At 36.4% G+C, this 26,994-nt stretch overlaps 2 protein-coding genes across 2 annotated transcripts in view; both read left to right on the top strand.

Annotated features, from left to right (window-relative positions):
* Positions 1-20,364, top strand: part of Dgk (diacyl glycerol kinase 1) — a 75,547-nt gene extending 55,183 nt beyond the window's left edge. The window contains exons 4-18 of the mRNA XM_070665676.1: positions 3,886-4,020; positions 4,351-4,564; positions 5,536-5,697; positions 11,018-11,140; positions 11,966-12,015; positions 13,531-13,605; positions 13,763-14,000; positions 14,203-14,408; positions 14,516-14,689; positions 14,933-15,224; positions 15,588-15,712; positions 15,842-16,126; positions 16,367-16,571; positions 16,702-16,883; positions 17,010-20,364. Coding sequence (XP_070521777.1) covers positions 3,886-4,020; positions 4,351-4,564; positions 5,536-5,697; positions 11,018-11,140; positions 11,966-12,015; positions 13,531-13,605; positions 13,763-14,000; positions 14,203-14,408; positions 14,516-14,689; positions 14,933-15,224; positions 15,588-15,712; positions 15,842-16,126; positions 16,367-16,571; positions 16,702-16,883; positions 17,010-17,099 — 2,556 coding nt within the window. The 3' untranslated portion in view covers positions 17,100-20,364. The remainder of the gene's footprint in view (positions 1-3,885; positions 4,021-4,350; positions 4,565-5,535; positions 5,698-11,017; positions 11,141-11,965; positions 12,016-13,530; positions 13,606-13,762; positions 14,001-14,202; positions 14,409-14,515; positions 14,690-14,932; positions 15,225-15,587; positions 15,713-15,841; positions 16,127-16,366; positions 16,572-16,701; positions 16,884-17,009) is intronic.
* A 778-nt stretch (positions 20,365-21,142) lies between these two features.
* On the top strand, positions 21,143-26,971 carry Ge-1 (Enhancer of mRNA-decapping protein 4 homolog Ge-1). The gene is made up of 9 exons (XM_070665671.1): positions 21,143-21,337; positions 21,458-21,526; positions 21,883-22,088; positions 22,268-22,650; positions 22,733-23,001; positions 23,121-24,772; positions 24,853-25,060; positions 25,153-25,443; positions 25,604-26,971. Exons 1-9 carry the CDS (start codon positions 21,327-21,329, stop codon positions 25,791-25,793), a joined length of 3,279 nt encoding a protein of 1,092 aa, XP_070521772.1. The 5' UTR covers positions 21,143-21,326; the 3' UTR covers positions 25,794-26,971.
* Positions 26,972-26,994: the final 23 nt, after the last annotated feature.

Raw genomic sequence — 26,994 nt, 5'->3', positions numbered from 1 at the left:
ACACTCTTTAGTAATTAAAGCTGATACGTAAATTAAATTTGCGAAAGAAATAAACATGCCGTTGCGATATATAAATAGTATGTAAATCAAAATTTTATCGTATTAATTAGAAACGATAAGGTACAACGAGTCTCGGAAGTAAGAATTTATATTGCGTTTTCTTTTTTTTTTTTTTTTCGTTGAAAATTTCAAAATAATTTCACGAATTAAATCAGTCTAGGAGAGAAATCTCAGAAAATATGTCATCTTCGAAACGACACGTTTTCACTTAACTGAGAATACACATTTTCTTCAATACCGTAATCGAGCGATCGGGTGATGCGTCGCGCTGTCTCACTCCCTCGCCCTGCGACCTATTTTTCCGTCGGAGTTATGACGTCGTTATGGTGACGTCACTGCTGCACTGACGTCACCACCACTCCCTTACGTGACCATTCAGGATGACCTCGTTTCTCTCCCTTCGAATTTCACCCTCTCCGATTCGTTCCCTCCCTAGCGGCTCTGTCCCTAGAGCTTAATGGCCACCTCCCGCGCCATTCATGTGAACATTTTCTCGCTTAACAGATGTATTTTATTTCATAAAACGATTTTGTTAAGCGGTCGGATAAACGCAAGATGGCCGTGACGCCCTCGACATAATATAACGCGTCTTCGGGATCGGAAATTTTTCCACTAGCTCCTTTAAATAACTATTACTTGTAATTATGTAAGGCTAGCGCGCGTGTTAAGAAAAATCTTACGCATGTCAGTGTGTCATATAATTGTATAGAGAGAAACGAAGTATATATCATGTTTAATTTAATTAAAATTTTAATAAGAAATGAACACCGGAAAATAATTGTGACTGTAACAAATTTACGTGTGGCTACACGTTAGTGGATTAAAGCAGTAAGACTAGATGGTTAGAAATATTATAGAATAATGCTGAATCATTTTAGTTGCAAAATGTCGATAATAGAACACGTTCGGCTGTACGCTATAACTACGAGATTGATGCACAAAATAGGATTATAGCCAACAGACGCATGCACGTTAACGGTTCAGTAGTAAATCCAGATATTTCGTCGACGTAGGAAAATTACGTGAAAATTCGCTAGAGATCGAACAAAAATTCACTGTTGGTTTTATAGTCTTTTGTAAAATACATAAAAAATATTAAATCTTATTCAAAAAAAAAAATAAATAAAAGAAAAAAATTACAGAAATTTATCAAGTTTTTTTTTTTTTTTATCGGAACCTTTTAAATTGTATTGATAAAATTTATCTTACTTTTATTTTACTTCTTACTATTATTGATTAAACTGGAATACACACATAATGACGTGAATTAGTCGCTACAAGAAACACGAAGTCTTTTTGAAGTTTACTTGAGTCTACTTATAAAACTTATGTTCAAAGTAAGGTCGAAGAATTTCCATTTAATTTACCACACAATACCGCGAGAACTGCAATGATCTTGCAAATTAGAACGGAAGAATGACTTATCCCGCGAACCAAGATGTTTTTATTAATAATAACAATAGCCTAATAATAACGGTTCGCTATTTCTCGATTATCGTTAACTTGATAATCGAATGGAGGCAAGGACAAACGTTAATATTTTATAATTATCAAACTAAGAATTATTATTATTATTATTTTTCTTTTCTCAGATAAAAAAATAGAAGATAAAAGATAATTTAATAATTAATTCTTTTCCAGCCAGATATTATTATTAATTAATTCTTAACGTTGTACGAACTACGCCCTTTGCAATCATTTTCTGCTTGCAATTTTATTGTTTATAGCGCAGGTTTAATGGAGCAAAAAAGGTGACACTCCGCGTCCTTGGCTAAGGTATCGATAAATGTCACAGTGGTTCTCTCGAACCTACTCAAATAAAACTCGAAACTAGGTTAACGTTTCACAAATCTCATCTTGAATAGGATTGTTGGTTTTTGATTCGACTAATTAAGTATTCTAAAAAGTTATGATTATATACTGTGAGACATGTATATTTAAGTTAATTAGTAACTTTATCCCGGCGAGCCGTTTTACTAATTAAAAGCTCTTGATTTTAATTTTTTGCATGTCTAAATAAATTATCCTATTTTAAATCGAACAAGACGACAAAGAGACCTTTTTTTCCTTCTTGCAAGTACACACTTTTTGCTATTTCAAAACGAATTCTACAAAAAAAAAAAAAAAAGAAATCATGAATTTCAGTGCCAAATAAATTTTTATCAAGAACGAATGCGCTTGTCCGTAGTTGATAAACTCAATGTCTATGCAAATTCGCTAGTCGAACAAATATAGGCTATGTGTCTTCGAAATTGGCCAACTTTTTCGCCCTGAAGAAGTTCGCGCAAAGACGCGCGAAAACTTCGGCTTCGATTGTGCACCGCGGATGTCATGTGTGACGCCGCAATTCTCCCGCTTTTCTCTCTAATTTTCTACCCGGAAAGCGAACGTCATCCAGCTTAATTGGCTCCTGCTTTAATTAAAGTGAATGAACTGGCTGCGCGGAAATATTCCGGATTTTAGTTACACTTTCGACATTTGGTGACCGACATTTTATCAACTATAGTACAATGTAACTTTATTTATGTTATAATTAAATTCTCGCTTTAATTTTATGCATATTTATAGAATCTCTGCGGCATACATTTATAAATATGTTTACCGACTAGTTCATTATCTATAATATTTCGTGCGCGCAATGCGGGAGTTTAACACCGATAGTAAATTTATACTTTTTATATATATACTTCACACTTTTCATTTCGAGCCATCGTGGATTGAATAGGTGCGTTATAATCTTCAACCACAATCGATTTTATATACCGCAGTGATAGGTATATAAAGATAGTTGATTTACGTTCTATTCAATAAATACGTCCACATGCCCGATAGACTTTTTGTTAAATAAAATTGAACGTTGTTTAAATTCAATATTGCAATTGCTTTTCTTTTACGAGGCGCGCGCTATATACTCGAAAGAAATGCAATAACCATTTCATATCCTTTGAAATTCATTTAACCGTGCTGTTATTTATTTTCAATTATAAATCTTTCGAAAATATTTTATTTTTTTTTTTTTTCTTTTCCCGAAATTAGATTTTTCTTAACAGTTGCGAGCGCCAACAATGCAGCATTGCGATTGCATGCAGTTTTCCGTTTCGAGCGCGACTGAAGAACGCTAGTGCCGCTTGAAAACTTTCGGATAGTTTTGCTGAAAGACTTCTCCCTTGGAAGACAGCTTCGGCGCGTGCACTTCGCCGTGAAACGAATTCCGTGAATAGCAATCAATGGAACACGGTTAATCGCATTAAATACTATCGATTCCATCCAGAACGTGTGGAATCCAAACACGCGTCGCCGGATGTAATTGTAATCAGTCAATTTACGAAATGTGCACCTTGCGGGATTCATTGTATCGACAGAAGCGTCACGTTTCGTTGGGCTTTAATCTTCCATCGAATAAATTTCATTTGGATCGAATAGAATCGGAATGAATACGAGAGACCGCGGCTTACGTATATCGGATTAATTAACGGCGGCACTTTTTTTCCTTTCTTTCTTTTTTTTTTTTTTTTTTTAGACGGTAGTGACGGAAATATTTTTAACTGCATAACTATCGATCGCAAAAAAAATGCGGCACGGTAATTCGATTACTAGTTCATTTAGTTTTTAATCTACCAATTCTTAGCTTTGATATATATGAATAATTGAAAATATATCCAAGTTACCTTGAGTAAGATAATTTCTGTGATTTGCGTCGAAATAGATTCCGTCGATATAATATTTTATGAAATTAAACGATGCTTTATTATTGCGTTAGAATTTTAACCGTTTAAAAAAATTACATACACATATTAAACAGCGTTTCTCTTTTAAATGTTCCAGGACATCGATTACGAGGGTTTCCGGAAATTCATAAATTCTTATTTGGAAATCGACACGCCGGATGAATTATGCCGACATCTTTTCCTTTCGTTTGTCAGAAAGAGCTCGCGCGGAGTGGACGGCAAAGCTTTCAAAGTACGTATCACCGCATGTTTAAATTAATAAAGATCGCACAGATTTCGCCGTTGCCTCGTGTAGATTACCGTAAGCGTGCAAATTAGCCGCGAAGAAAAAAAAGAAAAAGAGAATTTATATGAAGCTGTATTACCAACCCGGGACGCGCATTACAGTCGCAATAGTATCGCGTTGGGACAGGAAAGCGTTGTTGCGTCATGCGAGAGCGCGCTTTCGGCATAAAAAAAAAGCGACGATAAAAGATATTCGTAAACGAGACACACGTGCCTGCTCGTGCTGGGAATTAAAAGCCGCGTGTCGAATTAAAAGTCCGCGTTTGTTGACTCCTAGGAGATGGCCGTGCTCTCCTCGACAACCGCCTGTGCCGCAATTACATCGCACACGACTTCGAGCAGTAACGTTAATAGCACCGGCGTACCGGGCGGACCCTCCACGGAAAGCCACGTTGGATCCTCGCTGGCCGACAAAATTCACGGGATTACGGAAAAATTGCAAGCGCTCGGCCATCACAGAACGGAAAGTGAAATCTCGAGGACACGAACGGGTAAGGCGTGCTCGCAAAAGTCACTTCGCATTGATCTCTTCCGCTACTATCTTTTTTTTTTTATTAACCCCAGGCTTCCGACTGCCTCGATTCTTTTCTAGAGTATTCACGCCTTAGCAGTAAACGATTTTTCGACTGATAAGATCGATAGCGGTGTCTAACCGATGTTAATCAAAGTCAAATTTGTCGGAGCTAACAATGGTTCATATTATATCAGTAATATTTTAATTTTCTTTATTTTCCTCCCCTCCGAATATTTTTCTTCGCGATTTATGCTGACAACGACCGAACCTTTCGTTTCTCAGGCTGTATTTTTACGAATACCCTTGCGATTGAACAAAATAGGTCAGCGGTAGACAAAAAGAAAATGACAATTCCAATGGTATAATTTCTTTTTTTTTTTTTTTTTTACTCCGCGTCATATATCGGTGAATTCTATTGTTTCCTTCAAAATGGCGGATGAATAACAATCGATTCGATCCAAAGAAATTTCGAGTGAAGACTCTTTTAAGCGCTAACGGGCACCATTCGTTAAAATAAATTCACTCTGTAAATATCGGCTTGTGGTTCTTTAACCAGTTGATTTACAGAGACATTATGCAAATATACATGGTAAAACCCTCCCGCCTATATTTTTAATTCCTAAATACAACATTGTAGACGATAAATAAAGAACAAGAGAAAATACGGAAAAAGAATATTATTTTCCCTTAAAAATAGAGTCACTCTTGCGATATGGCGCCCTTAGCAGAAACAAGATACCGGGACGTTCCGTATAAACAGATATATTCCACGAAAGATACGAAATATATAGTTCTCGAGAACATTAGGCTGTCGGGTAATGAATATTTAGCCAATGAATCTTTCAAGATGCCGCGTCCCGCGTATAAAAGCTAAATCAACCTGCAGAAAACCCATCGATCATGCTGTTTGTTTTTCTTATGTTTCACGCAATCGCATGGACGATTCAGGAAGCGTGCACCCGATGTTAACGGTCACCCATACGTCGTACAGCTGTCACGATGTACTAGAGAAGAAGAGCACGGATAGCAGCCCAAGTCAAAGCCAAATGTCCCGTAATTCATCCAGGAAGTCGAACAATTCTCTCCTTGTCAACAACGGGAAATTGGAAGGTAGGAGCAATCGCTGAATCCAATACATAGGGTACATTCAGCGCAATACTGTTCGCAAACACGAAACTGTATTTCACCATTGAGATTATCGCAGAATAGATTTCTGCTCGGTCTCTCCCGTCATAGCGTTAATCCCACCGTCATATATTTCACCCGTTCTTCGCCGTTTATTAAGCCCGAAATTATTTCTCGCTAAATTAACGTGGTCTTAATACGCGCGCGCGCGCGCTCGCGATTCTTTTTTAAAGAGTCCTCGTTTCCTATATATCTCAGATATAATCTCCATCCGCTCTCCACTCTTTTCATTCTAGATGCTTGAAAGCTTACGTTCATAGGAGCTCTCGATAAAGAATCGGTCCTTCGTGATCGAGAGCTTCTTCGCGAAGAACATCCTGCATTAAAGTTCGAGCAGCTGTGTATGGCTTTGCCTGGAGATTATGCCCGGGATTAAGGGACGCTAGATCGTGCCGCTTAAAAGATTTCTCTTCCGCCGTACGTGAACTCACGTATCCGTGAAATTCAGTGCACGGCGCGGAATTCATTTTTGCCGGAGAGATCGCGGTATGACAAAGGGTCCATTTTAGTCGCCATCGATCTTACAGTGGCGCATTACTCTTCTCCTCTCTCACAAACAAAACCTGAGATCGTAAATGCCGCGGTAAATTACGGGACTCGAAGGGACGTGACATCTCTTTTAGAAGTGTACTTCGCCAGAATCGGGGCCGACAGTCGACGTAATCGAAAAAAATAGCGACCGCAATATATCGCGCCGATATATGTATACATATTCCGCCTCTTTTATATCGCTTTTTACGATATCGACGCAGCCATCTCTTTGCTTCGTTACGTACTTCCGCGAATTTCGCCGTGGCATTTCGCATCACTTTTATCCGCATCTCATACTTGCTCGATATACTGTGTACCCGAGTACAAGCACTCGCGAGTGCCGATAGAAAAATTATTTCGCGACGATTAAAGTGAGAAAATTCGATAATTTCCTTAGGGACGAGATCAATTATTAGTTCCGGCAATTTTCCAAGGCGCGTGACATGTAGATGGTAATCGATTTATATTACTCCAGCGAGACATCAACATCTCGCTGTTTACGTCTGCTCTAAATGAAGACGGCGCAGTAAGTGACGGAAATAATCGCACGCTTACGTTATGGATTTAAGGGAAAATATTTATTCACGTCCGCGGCGATCGTGGTATCGATCGCTTTCATAAACTTGCGTCGTCTCAGCGGAGATACAGGAAATGGATATCGCCGGCTTAAATTCGGATTTTACACGACAATCTATGCGAGCCCGAAAAAGACGGGTCAAAGCTTCACGAAATGTCATGACGTACGAAAAGCCTCTGTGCGCGATTGAGAAAACTCGATCCGGTTCTATTTCCGTATCTGTTTGACGAACGGGTCTGATCTTATCGCCTTTTCGTGAAACACATGCTCTTCCGCGTCGGAATATACCGTCAGAGGTGATGAAATCTCGAGTTAAAGCCTCCCGCGCAATTCTCGCTACACGTTACTTGTGAAAAATGCAAAGAAGAACCTGATACGATCCGAAAATAGAGAGAGTATATGACGAAGATTCCGATAACGCTACGATACCCCCGAGCCATTTTGAAATTGTTGCTGAGTCGAGTTAAGCTACACCTTAGAATCGTCTTTTACGAATCAGAAGATGAATAGTCGCCTCCAGATGTTCTCTTCGTAATAAAAAAGGTCGTAAAGTACATCATGTAAAAAACATAAAGACGGCAGGAATAAAAGGAGTGGAGGAATTGTGTCAATCGGCGTACATAGAAATATTCGGCTCCGAATGCGTAATGATAAAATTTAATTACTTCGCAATACCTCAACAATGAAATTTTATAATATCAGAAGAAACCATACGCACGCTACGCTCGCCCTATTTTTTAAAAGACCCTAATTACAATTAAATTACAATAAAAAAAAAATGATGCGACTTACCAAACTGCCTCAGCGGAGTTGATGAATTCTGCCGGTGACTGTAACAAAAAATGCAAAATATTAATTTAGGGACGCTGATATATCAATTAATAAAGTTAATAAAAAAGAGTAAATTTTTTTTTATTAAAGATTTTATTTTAAAACATGATGCTCACCTAAGAGTTGCTCCGCCGATGCAGGATACCCATCCCGGGCCTGCTCCTCCTCTCAGACGGGACGTGTCGAGTCATTCCTCGTGCTGGTCACCTGCAACAAAAGCCCAGATAATTAATTAGAATCGCGCGAGACTGTACGACACTTCTGAAACAGAAAAATCACCTCGGAGAGATGAGCGCGTAAATAAGGATGTAGCTTACTTTAAGGAAAGAAGACGTAGCCACAAGTGTTCTCCTCGCACAGAGAATGGGGAGGACAAGATAGTTTTCGTGGCGGAAGGTTCTCGTTGCGCGGAAATACGCGTTACGTTCGGCATACACGTGCTTGCTGTACAGTGCGTAGAGTACGTGTGTGCTCGCGCGACCGCTGGAGAAGGACAAAGCGAGAGTGGGAGTAGTGGGGGTATATTCCTAGCGCGCGGCACGTAGGCTCGCGCTCGCTCTCACTCTGTCCTCCCCCGCCTCACCCCACCACCCCCAGCGCCTATCTATTCGTTACTTTCGTTCGAAATGATTGTAATATTTAATTAGTATATCCAGACAAAAATACAGTACCTTCCCCAGGTCGTCCTCGATCTCGAAAATCGCGAAGACCGTCTTTGCCTGGACATATTAATTAAATATTAAAATTAAATCGAAAAATCGCCGACTTAACAGCCGACGTTGACTCTCGCTTAGCGTGAAGCAATCCAGAACCCTATTTTTTTAATCTATTTTTTTCTCCTTTTTTTTTCTTTTATTAGTCTATATTTTTAATATCTCTAATAATTGACAATTCTATCATTTTATCATTCCACGAAAAAATCGCAAAAAAGGTACTGCTAAATATAGAATAGACCCGAATGCCATTTTGCGTTTCCTCAATTAATTAACTACTAATGTATCTACTGCCGTATTGATCCCGAATAACGCAGAGTGGGACAGCGCGCGCTTCGAATTATTCGCGCGGCATACAAGCGAGTTTGCGTAGCACATGCACACGTGCCAGTGTCACCAAAATAGCTGTACCACCGGTATCATCCGGAATAAATGACGTCACAAATGTGTGAGAACGATACCAAGTTCTTGAGATCACGTCTCAGTGACTTTCGAGTCGTGGCGGAAGCAACAAGTGCTTAATTATTAACCGTTAGTATCAACACGCTTCGATAATCAAATTACCTTCTTATTCGGTTCTAGTTTAACACAGCGATATAAAGAGATTAAGTACGTTCAGTATACAGCAAGTTGTTCCATTTTCGTTGCTTTCAATAGTGAAAAATGGTCCAGGTACCAAACGTATCGGGAGTGAAGCTGAAGGAAGGTGAGATAAAGTATTACGATCTTTGACGATTCAACGTGTAAAATTTGTGCGAGATATTACCACACTGGTTATTAAAAGAAGAAATGTTTCTTTTTATCTTTTTTTTTTTTTTTGCAATTATAAATACACATAATTAATATTTATAGTGTTATTTGCAAATTTTTCTCCTCCCATGATGTGCGGTAAATATGTCAATTTATTTACGCCCAAATCAATTAAACCATATAATTTATGCTACAGCCCACAAATAATAATTAGTTCAATTAACTGAAGTCGCTCATTATTCATCATTATGATAAATTTTCATTAAAACAGGAAGCGCGACCGAATAGTAACTATTGTATACGGATAAATGAAAATTACGTGTCATAAAGTTTGATAAACCGTTCCCGCTAAAAGAAGAAAAATAATGAGGGAGAAAATATTCCCGCCCGAAGTACAGATGATATGAACGTTATTAAACAATGAAAAATAATTTAAAAGTTTTCATTCAAAGTTTCAAAGTTTTAGAAACGCTAGATGCTTACGGTGATTAATCGTTACATATGCAATCGATCGAAACCCTACCGTTCTCGTTACCTACAATTTTTTTTTTCTTTTTTAGTATCGTTGCCAATGCTTTCTCACTTGAAACAAATTAAATTGTTTAAGTAAAAAAATTACTCCGCATGGATAAAGCGCGTGACTGCATTAACTCGCACGACGCATCGTCTCGCACGAAAGTTTATTTTTAACTTGTTCATCGTCAAGCAAAATTATTCTTGCGAGACGCGCGATATCGTCCAAAAATAAGAGCGGAGAAATCGAACCATCGAAAACTTTTAATGCTAATTTCTGTATTAATGAAAAATACGTAATTATGTATTCATGAAACGTATTTGGAGTTACAAATCTTTTAAGACAGGATTGTAGATATACATCGATGTTTTTGATGTAAAACCAATCTTTAATAAATTATATTTTGAGAATGAAATTAACGTTAAATCGATTATAATAAAATTAATATTTTATAATTATGATTTCGAAGGCAATATGATGCTTATTAAAAAAAAAAATTGAAAGACATATTTTTTACTTTCTATTTTGTATCGTCATTTTTTTCCATTTCGATTCAGCAAGAAGTCGTTTCCTCTTATTCAAAATATAAATTTATTGATATTAATTTTTATTCACCGACGATTCAAATTTCAAAACCGTAACAAAATCGAAGAATAAATTTTATCGACGGCAATTCAATCGATATAAAGCCACGTTGAATCATGCAAAATTACGATGGCTCGGATATAAATAGGGAGCCAGAAATACGAGCTAGACGTCGTCGACCTGTCTGAGCCGCCTCTAAATTCTAATAATCTATTGTGACAAATCCAATTAATCTTTTACACGTATTGACAACCGTGCCGCTGCAGTCGGAGCAACAGGTCTTTTAAATGTTTAGCTGCAATTATTCAAAGCCTGCGTATTGTATGTTTATCTAAAAATACGGCTCAGTCGTTCTGCCGAAATCGCATCGTCGGATTTTCCCGTCACTTTAACACCCGAGTGCACCATGAATTTTCCACGAAAAATGGTTCAGATCCATCATATTGTAAGTCTGGCGATTCTCACTTCTGCCCGACGTCTAGATGCCTTGGCATCGACTTTTCAACGAGATGTGTCAAAAGAAAAATCTCGATAAAAATGTAATTCAACTGTATTGAAACGAAAACGGCAGTTAATTTCTACGATTCATTCACGATGATGTGCCGGTAAATTAAAAGATAATTCTTCTAATAACTGAATTAATAATAATAATAATATTGCATTAAATATGTGACTTTAATCGATCGGTAGATTATCTAGCGTTAAATTAAATTAAAAATAAATTTCTCCTTTTTTTTTTTTCAGAGATGAGACACCTTGTAAGAAAACAAAGCACAATAGATGTTCAGTCCGTTAAAGTCAGCCTCAAAGACATCGTTTGTTATCTCTCGCTTTTAGAAGCCGGTCGACCCGAGGATAAACTGGAATGTAAGTAATTGGCACGAAACAATGATTATCTCGGAATTCGCGAAACTCAGTTTTCATGCCGAAATAATTCGTTAGCGGATGATTGACGATACTTTGAAACAGACCCGGCATTGTTTTCCGTTGCCAGGATCGATGCTATAACGGTTACACGGTTGTTTCCTGTATAATCAAAAAACATGCCCGCGCATAAATCACAACGGAGTCGTTCGTTTTTAGGAGGGCGTTATCAGAGCGATATTTCACGTGCGTGTGCACATTAAATAGTGAAAAATTGTTTCGCGGAGTATATGTAACATGGCTGTAAATATTTTTCAAAAGCCTGAAAATCTAGGCTTTAATCTTTCTAAAAAATCGCGTGTTTACTTTCCAGTGTAAAAATTATTAATATCCACATGTGTGTCTCTTTAAAAACAAATTCGAAGGTATTTTCATAGAAAAAAAATAACTGCGAGATATTATTTGAGATACAGATATTAAAATAGAGTATTAAAGTAACAAGATTTAAGGAAACCGCCTCTCTTAACGTAAATGTACTCTTTGACTTACGAAACTTTAAAGGAACGCGATTACTTTAATCAATTAAATTAAAAATATATAACCGTCGAGAAGAAATTGAGACAACGTATATGAGAAAACAAGAAGAGAATGATAGACGTAGTAATAAAATTTACGAGGGGACTCGCGTGTCGACCGACAGTCATTCTCGATTTTCTGTCACGGTTGTTAGAAGTCCATTTTATCTGGACTTGTAGTGCAGCTGCAACTTGTTGCGCGGCAATTTCGGTTTGTGTTAACTTGATAATCCTTCTATTTTTTTTTTTTCAGTTATGTTCCGGCTGTACGATACGGATGGAAACGGCGTCCTTGATACAAACGTAAGTAATATAAAAATTTATCGTTATCAGTTAACGTGGATGACCACGATAAAACAGCTAAACGTACGAATAACGACCTGTCTTATAATATCACTCGTATTAAAAAAAAAAAAAAAAATGTGTCACAAATTGTCACATGTCTTACGGTTTACGATTTCAATGCATCGTTATATGATAATAAAATCAGAGCTGAATAAATGCCGTACTCTGACATTACGTGATGCTGAAATGATCTAACGATGAATCTGTAAGCAACAATGACGCGCGAGAAAAGATGTATCGTCGCTCAGTTAAAAAGAAAAAAAATTCTAATTCGAATTTACACCTGCGAAAACGGACTTTTTCCACGGCGAAAATAGATTGACCTTTGCTGCTTAAGTAACAACAATGGTATAGAATAGCTCCGGTTGATATTAATAGAAGAGATAAATACTTGTTCTATACTGCTGGCCGCACCCATAACAGGCACGTCAATTGACATGTACCCTATGCGATCCGTTACAATGTGAATTAGGTAGAACGAGTGTAATTTCCGGTACTTTGGTGACGCGCATTATTGACCTCTTTGCAATTGAGAGTCCGGAAAACGGTATCAGTTGACTAATCCATTGTTATTATGAGAAAAAAAAAAGTCTACTTTATATTAGTACTTCTTAATCATTACACGCTTATCATGTGCGTCAATAAAACACTGTCACAATACTCTTCAATTTTGCTTTTCTTTTTTTTTTTTTTCTAAAGCGCTAATTAACACACATTGTCATCATGTTAATTATTTTAAAATTAAAAGTCTTTCGAGTCGAAAGTTTCGACATTTCAATAATTAAGAGGCGTCTGTTTTTCGCGTAAATTTCATGGTAAGAACTTTGAAACTTCATTATTTCGCGAGATATTGATTTTTAAATATCGCGACGGAGTCTCACTTACGGAAAGGCAAAATAAGCGTTTTAAATTTGAAATTGTTTATAGCGTCAGGTGTTCGATGCATTTGTCATTCCGGTGCGAGGCGAGAGATACACGTGCATATTGATGTATACATGTATAGAGCGGCACCGCGATTTATGCGTTGACATGAAATTACGGCCAAGAAGGATCCCGGGAAAACGACGGTCGCCCGCATAATGAGTTTCACGTTGAATAAATCATCGATATCATGGTGTACAAATTGTGTGGTACGATGATAAATATTCACATTGCCGGTAACAGAGTCGCGGGAAAAGCAGATGAAAATAAAAATACGAAAAAGACGCTGCCTTCGTTTACATCGATTCAACTACAGCAAATAAACCGCCGAACAAGTAACGAACACTTAATAAAACATGTGTTAAAGTCGTAGCTGACGTTCGTACAAAAAGACGTGTTTTCGAAATAAATTTGTGAAATATCTTCTACAAAAAAAAAAAAAAAAAAAAAAAAAGAAAACGATGCAATCGTTCTATATCGCGTGCTTTATACGTAACTCAAACGCGCATCGTGAGATAATTCTTTATTAATATTACTGTCACATATGTCCAGGAAATGGACTGCATCGTGAATCAAATGATGAACGTCGCGGAGTACCTCGGTTGGGACGTCTCAGAGTTGAAACCGGTAAGAACAGAGCCTGCCCTCAAAATTAACTTACAGAATTAGACGATCGTCTCTCTCCATTGAAACTATTTTTATTTCAATTATTGTTTTAACGAAGCTGCAATAATTGGCGAGCGGAATGCGAGATTGATACGCAGAAATTATAATTTAATTTTAGATCCTGCAAGATATGATGATAGAAATTGACTACGACGCGGACGGTACAGTTTCGTTGGAGGAGTGGAAGAGAGGTGGCCTCACGACAATACCCCTGCTGGTTCTTCTGGGTTTAGATTCCCACGTGAAGGAAGATGGGAACCATCTGTGGAGGCTGAAACATTTCAGCAAGCCCGCGTATTGCAATCTCTGTCTAAATATGTTGGTTGGCCTCGGCAAGAAAGGGCTTTGTTGCGTCTGTGAGTAAGAACTCCTTGATATTGCTACTTCTACCTTGCAATATTAGAGCGAGTTAAGTCAAAAAATGCGAAAACGGAATTACGTGAAGAACATAGCCGACGTCTCTAAGAACGGGACACGTTTCATTCCAAACTAACAAATGTGTATGCGCGAGCGTTGTAATAAACATCGAATAATTAAAATCTCTCTTTTTCGAATCAGTTTGCAAATATACGGTCCACGAGAGGTGCGTGCAAAGGGCGCCACCCTCCTGCATAGCCACTTACGTGAAGAGTAAGAAGACGTCCCAAACAATGGCTCATCATTGGGTCGAAGGTAATTGCCATGGGAAATGTTCCAAATGTAGAAAGACAATTAAAAGTTACAACGGCATCACCGGCTTACGTTGCAGATGGTGTCAATTAACCGTGAGTGATTCTATTATATGTAACAATTTTATTAATTAACCGAATGAATAACGTGAAAGTACTATTCGCTAACTAACCATGTAAATGTTGTCACGAAATTATTGCAGTTGCATAATAGATGCGCGTCGCAAGTGCGAGCAGAATGTACGCTCGGCGATCATGCGGTGCACATCCTTCCTCCTACGGCAATTTGTCCTATTGTCCTCGATAGACAAAGGTCATTGTCGAGGGACAGCAAACGTGGTAGCAAACATTGTCAGGATAGCTCATCGGTTAGTTCCGTAAGTACGAGATACAATAATTCACATTAATTATTTTTTATTATTCAACACCCAAAATCTCTCGTAAAAACAAAAAAAAAAAAAAAACGAAAAAAGAATATGAAATGTTTAATTATTTAAATTATGATTCGAGCTCTTTAGATTAATTAATTTGACCGTAATTAAAAATAATCAAACATTGATTTGGAAAAGTTATATGGTACAAATTTAATGATAAGAAAATTAATGCAATTAATTTAATAGGGTAATTTCCTAAGCTGCACTAGTTCGTCGAATCAACAACCCGCTATGTCCTTTCAAATTACACCACCGGACGGAACGACGCCGCTTTTGGTTTTCATTAATCCAAAATCGGGTGGCCGGCAAGGGGAACGAATGTTACGGAAGTTTCAATACATTTTGAACCCCCGGCAGGTTCATAATCTAGCGATCGGCGGGCCTATGCAAGGTCTGCAATTGTTTAAAGATGTGGAAAATTTTAGGGTGATTTGCTGCGGCGGCGACGGGACAGTTGGCTGGGTTTTAGAAACTATGGGTACGCATCGATTTAATTACAAATGCGGATGTGCAATTAAATTCACGTCGAGAATGCGAATAAAGTGAATAACTGTTACTGCAATGGCAACGCACAAAAGCAGTACTTTGTAATCAATTATGCAATACTGCATGCTAATTGTTATTCGCGCGCGTATTAAATCCGATAATAGATTCATCGACATATAGACCAGCAAATGGCTAAATTTTAATAGACCCTTCCCTATTAATCAATTACACATAATAAGTTCATCATTTCGACGTTGCTTTTCGATGTCGCTTTAATTGATTATTAATAATTTAACGTTTGATGGCAACCACATATTGTAACTATTACAATTACATTTACGTTTATTTCATCCAGATCGTGTGCAATTCGAGAAACAACCTGCCGTGGGCGTTATACCACTCGGTACCGGTAATGATCTTGCCAGGTGCTTACGCTGGGGCGGTGGTTACGAAGGAGAAGCGGTTCACAAGGTGCTTAAGGTAAAGTTAGCGCTCTAATATACGTAATATATAAAAATACTAAGAAAATATTCCTTTCATATTTCCATACTATCAATGAAGCATTAAGTGTTTCATCATTTAATATTAAATTGTGCCTATAATTTGCAGAAAATAGAAAAAGCAACGCAAGTAATGATGGACCGCTGGCAAATCGAAGTAGATCAGAAAGACGAGAAAAAACCGAATCAAGATAGTATACCGTATAATATTATTAATAATTATTTTTCGGTCGGTGTCGACGCTGCTATATGCGTGAAATTTCACATGGAGAGAGAAAAAAATCCCGAGAAATTTAATAGCAGAATGAAGAATAAGTTGTGGTACTTCGAATACGCGACCACGGAGCAGTTCGCCGCCAGTTGTAAAAACCTCCACGAGGATCTCGAGATAATTGTAAGCATAGCCCGAATTTATGTATGAAATCTATTCAATTAATGAGTCGGTATATATATACAATATATATGTATATCGAGTGTCAAATAGAAGCGGAATTGAAATACGTGCGCGGAGCAAGAATTAATCAACCGATTCCATTCTAACATCGTTTATGAATACGTGCAGTCAAATCCGTAATCAATCAATTCAATGGAATCAATGAAATTCGTGACGCTACGTGCATTTCATCGATTGCAGTGTGACGGTACGCCTCTGGATTTGGCACACGGTCCATCTCTACAAGGAGTTGCATTACTAAACATTCCTTTCACTCACGGAGGTTCGAATCTATGGGGCGAATATCACACGCGGCACCGCCTCGGCAAGCGAAAAAAAAAGCGACCCGACAAAGAACTCAGTACCAGTAGCTTCAATTCCGTAGATCTTACAGCCGCTATTCAAGGTAAGCTCAGCGCGAAATATTCGCAAAGCTCCGCGAATCATGCAGCAATGTTACACCTCGTATACGGAGAGGCGTTATAAATAAATAAAGAAGTATTCAGTAATATTGAGGACTCACCCATTATCCGCAGACATCGGAGACAATTTGATAGAAGTAATCGGGCTGGAGAACTGCTTACATATGGGGCAAGTCAAAACCGGACTCCGACATTCGGGCAGGAGGTTGGCTCAGTGTAGTAGCGTCACCATCATCACGAGCAAACGATTCCCCATGCAAATCGACGGCGAACCTTGGATGCAGGGCCCTTGCACGGTGAGCTGAAACAGAATATAATACGTTAATCGTAACGAATACACATATATTTATTTTTTAACGTTACATCTTATATTTAATTTGTAAATTCTTTGGAGAGATCAACGATATTTCTCTGACCCCCAGATTCGCATTACACATAAGAATCAAGTACCAATGTTGATGGCACCACCGCCAGATAAGAGTAAGGGCTTCTTCCGATTCTTAAAGAGGTGAACGCAGCAGCTTTACGTTTTAACCGAAGAAAGATGGATACTGTCAAGTAAAAAGATTAATTCCACCTATCTCTACCCTCGTCATCGTCGGGCACGTTTATTCCTCTTTATCGCGATGGAAATGTATCGGTTCCGTCGTAGTCGCAGCTTTGATACACACAAACGCAAAGGATACGGGCGTCAAAACGCCTTAGGTATTCTTGTGTACAGTATTTTTCAAAATAAACGAAATTTTATGTCCTAATCTTAGATCACGCCAAGCGATAGGCGCGACCGTCTTAAGCCTTTCTAGAAATTTTCAATCCGTTCGTTTTGCCCTCAACTGGCAAAGTACGGACACGTAGCGAGAAAAAAATAATGAAAAAAAAAAAAAAAATAAGCTCGTCGACGCGAAGACGTAATCTTTCCAGTTAAGGGTCAAATTATTTCGCGCAAGTATCAGTCGCGCAGCGAGTTCCGAATTTTGAGTCTATCGCTTCTTACATGTGCAAATCGACTGGCACATGTATTTATGCAACAAATAGATGGCATATTAACGCGGCGAGTATTGTGCGGCGTCGTGCAAACGAGAGTGGAGTTATAACGGCCACTTCAAGTTAACACGCATGTGAATAACGATTCTTCTTTCAAGATCTATCGCCGAAAAAAAAAAATTAGCGTTAAAAAGAAAAAGTGAAGTAGATTGGACTAGACTGGTCGATATTTTCGCTTGTGATACACGATATATTCCTAATTCTGATTCTCCTTTGCACGAATCCGTCCGTCAAACACGAGTCACATACTTTCCTCAATTAACTCTAGGTTTTTTGTACCAAGGCTTAGCCATAAAACGCTTAGACATAAATCACGACTTATTTATTTATTTGTACTACGTATTTATTTATTATTTTTATTTATTTTATTTTATTTTATTTTATTTTATTTTTTTTCGTATTTTGTAAGTCAGAGCAATATATCATAAGCATATCAACGAGTAAGTGCAATTGCGTAGCACATTGTAATACTTGGTTGTTAAATATTTCTAATTGCGAAATTGCAAAGTGAATATCACTTCAACTTTCGCTATTTAAATAGAACATGTACCTGCGTTTTTATTATTTTAAGCTGTTGTATTGTTTTCAATAATTGTTCAATAATACTTTTCACATTCATATGTCTGCACTTCGTGTCCGCAAAAAAAAAGAAAAAAAGCTACAACCGAATTTCTCTTTTTATCTGGATTAATATACGTTGTCTTTTCACATATATGAACATCTATATTCTCTACAGTATACAGTATTGGTCGCTCTATGCCGATCTGAGTAACAGGTGCTTTAAAACGCTTTTCTTCTTCTTTGCCACCGTTATTCCAATTTAAACTTTATATAGTAAAGACGACCGATTCAATGTTATTTCTTACAATTTCTGTAAACGTTAAGAAAAAAAAAAACAAATAGTCCCTAATGTAACCATTAAGTGTCTCGTCTATTAAATTATATAGATTCTATATTTCCGTGCTTTGTTAGACATATTTTGTTAGTACGATATGAAATCTGAGATATATCAATTTTAAATCTAATTGTAGTGAAATGGAATTTTATGTTTTTGTAATTATATATATATACATACATATATACATATATATACGCAGCCAAAGAAATAATATATACAATTTAAAATCCCGCAGGGACCATCTCGATATATAAATAATAAAGATTTTAAATTTTCATATCTTCGTGCAGACCGAGATTTTAATCTTTTGTAATATTCAAATCGCCATTCTTGCGACATCTTTACATAGCTGCTATTTAGATTTTACTTGCGTCAGGCGTATTACGCGAATAAATTAATGAGCAACGCGTGGAAATTGATTCTAGTGCAGCAACTACTAAGTATAAAAACCGAAGTTTTACATAGCATAGTTTACATTTATGATAATTCGAAGTACAACATTACGCCTCCACTACGTAGATGGTTTAGCTTACTCGTCACTCACCGGTCACTCATGATCGTCATTGTTTTCTCATCGCGATTGCACAGATGATTTACAATTAACGCGGTCGATTAGTCGCTAGGTAAATCGAAATACTACGCTTAAAAAATAAAAATAAAAAAACTTGTAATCGATGAAGGAAGAAAAAACAAGATTTAATTAATTAGTTTTCGAGTCGTTACCTATTAGCAAGCGAGCTTTAGAGGAGTGAAAAACGATAAAAAGTGAAAGAAAATTACCACGGGAGTTTATCCTTGTGGACTCTACGTCCCTTCAATCTGTGAATACTAACGGCACAATAACGACGATATTGTTTTTCTATTGGATTGGCGCAGTGTCTCAGTGTGCTTTGTCGTTGTGTAACATTATATATGATACGAGAAGAAGACCCAAAAATTATTTGATACACGGCAGTATAAAGAAATGTAAGACGTTCGCAGCGAGATCTGTTGGGAACTTGAAGGCACAGCTTTTACGGCTACGATTAGATCTCTAATACTCAACAAAAGCCTGAATTTAAAAAAAAAACCTGTCGATAATGTTCCAAAGATCTCGTTGATATTTGTCACCAGAATATTTTGCCGTGAGGAATGCAGTCACGGCAAGTGAATTGGATATAAAAATTAACATTTGATTAATTAGAATCGTTATATTGACCCTGCTTTGCTAATGTAATGTACAGAATAAATAAAATAGCAAAGACATAATAATAATAAAATAGAGACAACTTCTGTAAAAGCAATGTAGAATATTTAGCAGAATTATGCAGAGCATTTGTCAAAAATATAAAATTAAATCAGGATAGAAATTTATTGCTGATGAAACAAGTGCTTAAATTTATTTTAAAGAAGTTTTAACGTTTAACAAGATTTTTAATTTTTTATCTCCTTTACTTTTTTATAAATTATTGCGTTAGAGTTTTACCATGTCGTTCTATAAGCAACATTAATTTTTAAAAATATATATTTTGTCATAAAATCTTAATAAAACGTGAACGTATAAAACTTGGAAAAAAACAAAATTATTATATATAATTAAATTGTATTACTTACAGTCAGATTCACTTCTTGTCTCTGCATTTCCGACGAATATACGTGATCCAAAACGATGTCTAGCATGCAGAAGGTACGCATCATCGTTGAGCGCAATTTGTGAAGCAGCATTAGTTGAATTTACTGCCATCTTTTTGGGTCTACGTACGTTTGAGCACTACTGCCATTTTCCAAAGAATAGACACGCGAACGAAAAAGCCTGTGTAACATAAAAAATAATTAAAATGTAAATTTATCGTGAATATCTTATAAAATATATCCACAATCCTTTCCCCACCGCAGCAAAAAAAAAAAGGTAGCTTTTTCAACATGAAGAGGGCATGTATTAAGATATTTTCAACTTTAAATCTATCAATATCATTTTTATGTTAAAAATTATACTTACGATCGACGGTTACGTGCGCCGCGCAAGAGACTCTCACCCGCAGCTTGGCCGATCGCCTGAAACATTTGATAATTCTTAATGAATCTCGAAAAGAAATGCCAAGCTTACGAAATTCTCCTTCGCTCTACATCGCCCGTCCATAAATACCTTGATTCGCGACAAATATCGCGTTGAAATTGCGTCTGACGACGACCCGACGACGTTCTCGTGCACGATTCTCGTCTGTAGTGTGCCGTATGCCGGCTGTTAAGTGAGTCTGGCTCGGCTACTTCAAATTTCTACCGCACGTTCTCATTGGCTGAGAGCGCTTGCATTTCCCGCGTCGACCAATCAGATGGACTGACGTCCATTTCGCAAGTATTGGTGCGTTCTGTTATTTACAGCAAATGCTGACGTTCCGAAATAAGTGGCAGAGAGTGTCATCTCGAAGTGTATATGACGTCTTTAATCTCGACGTGCTTCCTGTTGCGGCTACTGTGATCAGCGAGATAAAGCACCCGCAGTAGTGATGCGTTTAGTTTTGCAATCATACAGCGGCTCAAAAATGCACGAAACTAAAACGGAACGGCACCCGTAGTGTACTTGTGTGACGTCATAGTGCAGTGCTCACAGTGGATAACGGAACGCACCCACTGACAAGTGGGTGATGGCCGCCTGACGTTTCACTTTCGTTGGACTTCGCCGAGCTGGTTTCGCGTGTGTTTCGCGTGTATGCGATTGCTACGTCGGTTGGTGGAACAAAGCCGGTGATGACCACACGGCTGCTCGACTGATTTATTCGATTCCGTACGAAAATCACGGCGAGAAACAACGGTATTTATGCCCGAGAGGTGAGACCGAGTAAAAGAATGAACGATTCCGGAATGCAGATACTGCTGGAACAGGCAACCACACTGCCGGCTGGGGTTAGGAATCATCCGTGGTCGACTTTTTAACTCGTTGTTTTACAGGGACACGGCCGGCGACATGAGCAAGACCGGGGAGGACAATATGAGGCATCTCCACTATCAACAGACAGTGTAAGTTCCTCGAGCGTGCTTCAGAGCTTTTTCACACTCTCGAATCATCCTACTTTGAAATTTGATATGAAAGGTTGTATGTATGGCACTAATTGATATTTCATTATATTTTATTGAAATATATTATGGCTCTATGCTTCTAAAATAAATCTCAAATAAAAATCAAATTTTCAGTTTATCTGAAATAAATTTTTAAGTGACCTTGCTTAGGAATTTTTTTCTTTTTTTTTTTTTTTAGTGAATTTGTATTTTGTTTGTATTGCATATTATGTTTTTTTTTTTATTGAAAAAAAGATATCAATTATTATGTCTCGAATTTTGTAAAGATTTTTATATGTAGCATTTTATTTCTGCAGGGAGTTCAGTGGACGGGAAGATCAACATTCAGTTGAGTTATGTAGCACAAATGTAACCATTATCTCTTCTCCTGGTGATCATGATCATGGTAGTTCTAAAGTAAAATTGAAGAATATTGTTGATTTTACATGGGATCATCACCTTTATACTGGCCAATTGCTAGCTGTTCATGTATCTGGAAAATATTTAGCTTATGGTTTAAAAGGTAATATTTGATGAAATTAAGATTCTTTGACTGCATTTTTTATTTATTAATATTTTTTTAATTGAAATATGTTTTTTACATATAATGTTTTAATAAATTAAAACAAATTTATTAAAGTTAAATATATATTGATAAAAAATTCAAATTATTTATATTTGAATAAATTTTTTATTTTCTAGTTGGTTCCGGTGGTGGGGTAGTTCGTGTTGTATACAAAGAGTTAGAACATAGAGCTCTGCTGCGAGGAATGCGTGGTGCTATTCAAGATCTTGCATTTGCCCATGTTTCAAATGCAATTCTTGCGTGTATTGATTATACAGGAACACTTTTTATACATACATGTGAACCTACCCCTTCTGAACTAAAATGTACTTTAGTATTACAAGTAGACGCTGAAGACGTTTCTCCAACTAGTCACCGAGTAATTTGGTGTCCATATATCCCAGAGGATGATACCTCTGATGGAGATGAAGTATCAAAATTATTAGTCGTAACTCGTGGCTCTAAAGTTGAATTATGGTCGGTTGCAACAATAGCAGCAAGATTTAGTTCAATAGTAGAGGTATATATATATATATATATAAATATATATTTCTGTAATATTTGTAATATAATCAAATTAAAAAAAATTTTTTTTTTTTTAGGCAACAGATCCGAGTATTAAAGAAAGTGGTAGCATGATGGAAATTAGTCAACATTCTGGAACTATTGTAGAAGCTACACTTAGTCCAGATGGTACTGCATTAGCAACGGCTAGTACAGACGGTGAAGTAAAATTCTTTCAAGTCTTCCTTCATAATAATTCCCACAATAACCAACCACAGCCACGTTGTTTGCATCAATGGATGCCTCATGGAGGACGACCTATTTCTTGCCTGTTTTTCCTGGATGATCATAAAAATTATCAACCTGAGTAAGTTTGTTTTAATTTTTATAAAAATTTATTAATAAACTGAGTATAATAAAAATATATATAAAATATATAATATAAAATATATAAAAAATATATATAAATAAAAATATACTTTTCAGTGTTCAGTTTTGGAGATTTGCTGTGACCGGGTGTGACAATAACTCAGAATTAAAAGTATGGTCATGCGAATTGTGGACTTGCTTACAAACAATCAAATTTGCTCCAAATCCTTCTACGGGCAAAGTGCCGGTATTAAAAGCGGGATTAGATCTTAGCGCGGGTTATCTATTTCTATCAGATATACATAATAAAATTTTATATATACTAAGTCTTTCAAAAGATAAAGGTGAGGCGCTAGCATGCATAAGCACGGTATCAGAGTTTCTCCTGCCATATCCAATTCTAAGTTTTGGAATTGTTGACGCCGATCAACGTAAAATTCGGCCAATTAGCGAATCACTAGAAGATCTATGTGAAGAGATCGAAGAAAACGATGAAGAACTCGTTATTTACATGTATCTAGTCCAACCAAAGTCATTACAAGAATGTCACATTGCTTTCAAACCTGCCTCTCAAGCAAGAGGGAACTACCAAGGTACACTTACTCATGATTCACTGGATTATACAGAGGATATGCCTGATATGGAAACTGTTACTCATAATGGCATGTCTGAAGAAAATTGTGACCGAGAACGGTCTTTATCTACTACGATCGAAACAACAATTAATCATAGTGGTGGTGGTTTAAACTTAATGACACCAGATGCATTTAGTTCACCCGCAAAAAAAGAGAACAACGAATTGGAATCTAATCCAGATAGTCCAGATTTGAGAAAAGTTTTATCTAGTAGTCCTATTGCACAAGCAGTGCAAGCTTTGAATGCATCTGATCCGCCGCTTGTAAAAAACGAAATAGAAGAACAAACTCCTGCTAGTTGCGGTAGCAGTCCATCTAGAGAAGTGAGAGAAATTATGTCTCTTACTAAACCAGATGAAGAAATTGATATTGACGTCAAAACAGAACCGAAAACCAATGCCGATGAAGATTGGTCTAATATCCCAATGGTTTTGCTTAAAGACGTTAGCGTACATGCGATGCAAGAGTCAGAAGAATTTCTTGAAGACGATGAGACTAATGTGCAAAGGCAAAAAATAAAAGATGAATCGAAAACGTTAGCCCTCCCTAACGACGATCCTGGAATATCAGGAAGCTGGCGAACAGCTAACGATAGTATTGAATTAATGAACAGTAAATTGATATCTGTTATAGATAGTATTCAAACTCAGTGTGAAGAAATAAAAAAATTACGTACAGAAATTAACATATTACGACAAGAATCGCCAGTATCCACGCAAGTAGAATCTGCATTGACAAGAATGTCTCAGCAGCAAAATGCGAATTTAGAACAAACTCTATATAATCAAATGGGTCGACAACGTGAGTTTTTAAATACGTTTGAGACAACGATGAAAGATAAGATTGAAAGTACCCTGCCACGTACAATTGAAGACACGATAAAACCTTTAAAACATCAAATCAGATTAGATACAAATAAAATGGATGAACTCTTTCAGAGGAATATAATTGAATTAATAAACAGTTCTCAAGTAAAAGATACGTTATCTTTAACAGCTTCAAATGCTGCCAAACCAGCTCTGGATGTTGCTTTTAAAGAAGCTTTCACAACTGTTCTTTTACCTAATATGGAAAAAATTTGCCAAATTATGTTTAAACAAATTCAGGATACTTTTGTTAAGGGCACTCATGAATGTAAGCACTTTATTTCGTTATTTTTGTCAGAACAATTAAATATTTTGCTAACGAATTATATTTAACATTTAATTTTATAGATTTACAACATATTGATACAATTATCGATAAACAATATCAACGTCATAACGAACAACTAAGTGAAATGTTATCAACATTGATACGTGAAGAAATTCAAACTGAATTGAATAGAACTTTAACAACTATGCAAGATAATACTATTCGAACAATCCGAGATTCTATTCGAGAAAATCTAAATCAACAACTTACAGAAATTTCGAGTGCACGGTAATTTATTATATTAATTAAAAATTTTAATTACTATATATTATTATGTAGATAAATACGATTAAAACATTGTTTTTCTCCAAATCTCGTAGATCAAGAGCTACAACTCCTGCTATACCCGTAACCGCTGTAGCCGATGCTCAAGCACGCGTCATGTCGCTTCTTCAAAGAGGTCAACTAAACGCTGCTTTTCAACAAGCTTTGAGTGCAAGTGATTTAGGATTGGTAGTGTTAGTATGTGAAAAAGCAGAACCTGCAAGAGTATTTTCATGTCCAGGCGCCAATGGACAACCTTCAAGATGTATTTTACAGCAGCCTGTTATTCTTTCTCTTGTACAACAACTGTCGGCTGATTTAGGACATCGTACAGAATTAAAGCACAGGTATTTATGTGTTAAACATTTTTTAAATTTCTGTTTTATAATATAGAAATTAAAAATTCAGAAACATTACAACATATTTTGAGGTTATTAACAAATTAATAAACAAATTAATTAAGCTTTAAAATATTTTTTCAAATAAAAATTTCCTTTTTTTTTTTAGGTGGCTAGAAGAAGCAATATTGAATTTAGATCCAAGTGATCCCGTAACACGAGAGCATATGGGTACGGTGCTAATGACTTTACAAAATCAATTAGCAACATTTGTAGCAAGTAATCCGAATCATCGATCAACGCGTCGTATGAAAATGCTCGCTATGGCTACGCGTGCATTATTAAGTCAACATCCTTGACCATCATGTTTATGAGATTATTCAAATACATGATGTAAAACTTTTTATGTTTTGTTTAAAGACTACTGTCGTCTAAAAGCAATATTAACAAAAGTCGTGTTTAAGACTGGCAGTCATTTTCATGTGGAATATAAAGCAGATATAGATATGTGTGAAATCATTAGCACTTACGTTACTTTAACAAACATTTAAATTCAATTTAATTCTATTTAACATGTATTTAATACACAATAAATTTTCATTTATTATGTACACTGAAATATAGATATAGCGTTTGCTTTGACAACGGCGTACGGCTAGTGTACGTGACTTCCCTCGGCGGCCGGTGCTCCACGGCACATTCGTGTGAGATTCGGCGCTCATCAAGGCAAGATTACGTACGCTAGCCCGGTGGCCGTCGCCGCAGCTAACACCATATTTGTTTTTCAGTGTCATGTGCCGCGGAGTGAGGAAGAGCGCGCCCAATACTACGTTATATCTGCGCTCTAGTGTACCTAATACTTTGATTAAATTTTTTAATTATTTTTACCTAAACTATATCTGATTTAATTCTATAATAAAAAAAAGTTTTAAGTTAAATGTAATTTTGATTTGACGATAGATTAGTGCTAGAAAATGATCAGTGCTAAAGCTGAGGAAAAAAGTAATTTTTTCGTTCTATATTATTAAGTTCTGCATGAATGTTATGTTCTACAGTTGCGACAATTAAAAATATATTTTTACTTGTAATTTTATAATAAAAATTACAATAATTCTCTAAATTTTATAACCTAAACATAGTGCATGGATTTCATAACATATTATATTTAATCGTATTTGTATGAAAAATGCGTCTGTAAAAAATTTTTATTAAAGCATTTAACTTTGAAATTTTTTGATCGGAAAATATTCTATTTTTATGACTAGCAATATGTGTGAAATAGAAAAAAAAAATCTGTCAGAATAACACGCTACATAAAAATTATATTTAATTAAAACGGATAAAATTATTTTTCTTATACGATTGAGTTTAAATATTTGCACTTAATAAAAGGTTTATATTATTTAACTATGTATAGTAATAGATCTACTGAGATTTAAAAGTTGTAAAACCTTGATATGCCAAAGAACCACTTTCATATATATTTCATGGTTATGGCTTAAATAAAATAAAATATCTTCAGTTTTTTAACTTAAAACTTTGTATAAAATTTCTTAGTTT

The sequence above is a fragment of the Cardiocondyla obscurior genome, linkage group LG14, assembly GCF_019399895.1.
Source record: "Cardiocondyla obscurior isolate alpha-2009 linkage group LG14, Cobs3.1, whole genome shotgun sequence".
NCBI classification, from domain to species: domain Eukaryota; kingdom Metazoa; phylum Arthropoda; class Insecta; order Hymenoptera; family Formicidae; genus Cardiocondyla; species Cardiocondyla obscurior.
Note: the sequence above shows the minus strand (reverse complement) of the source record. Positions and strands in the feature narration are given on the sequence as shown.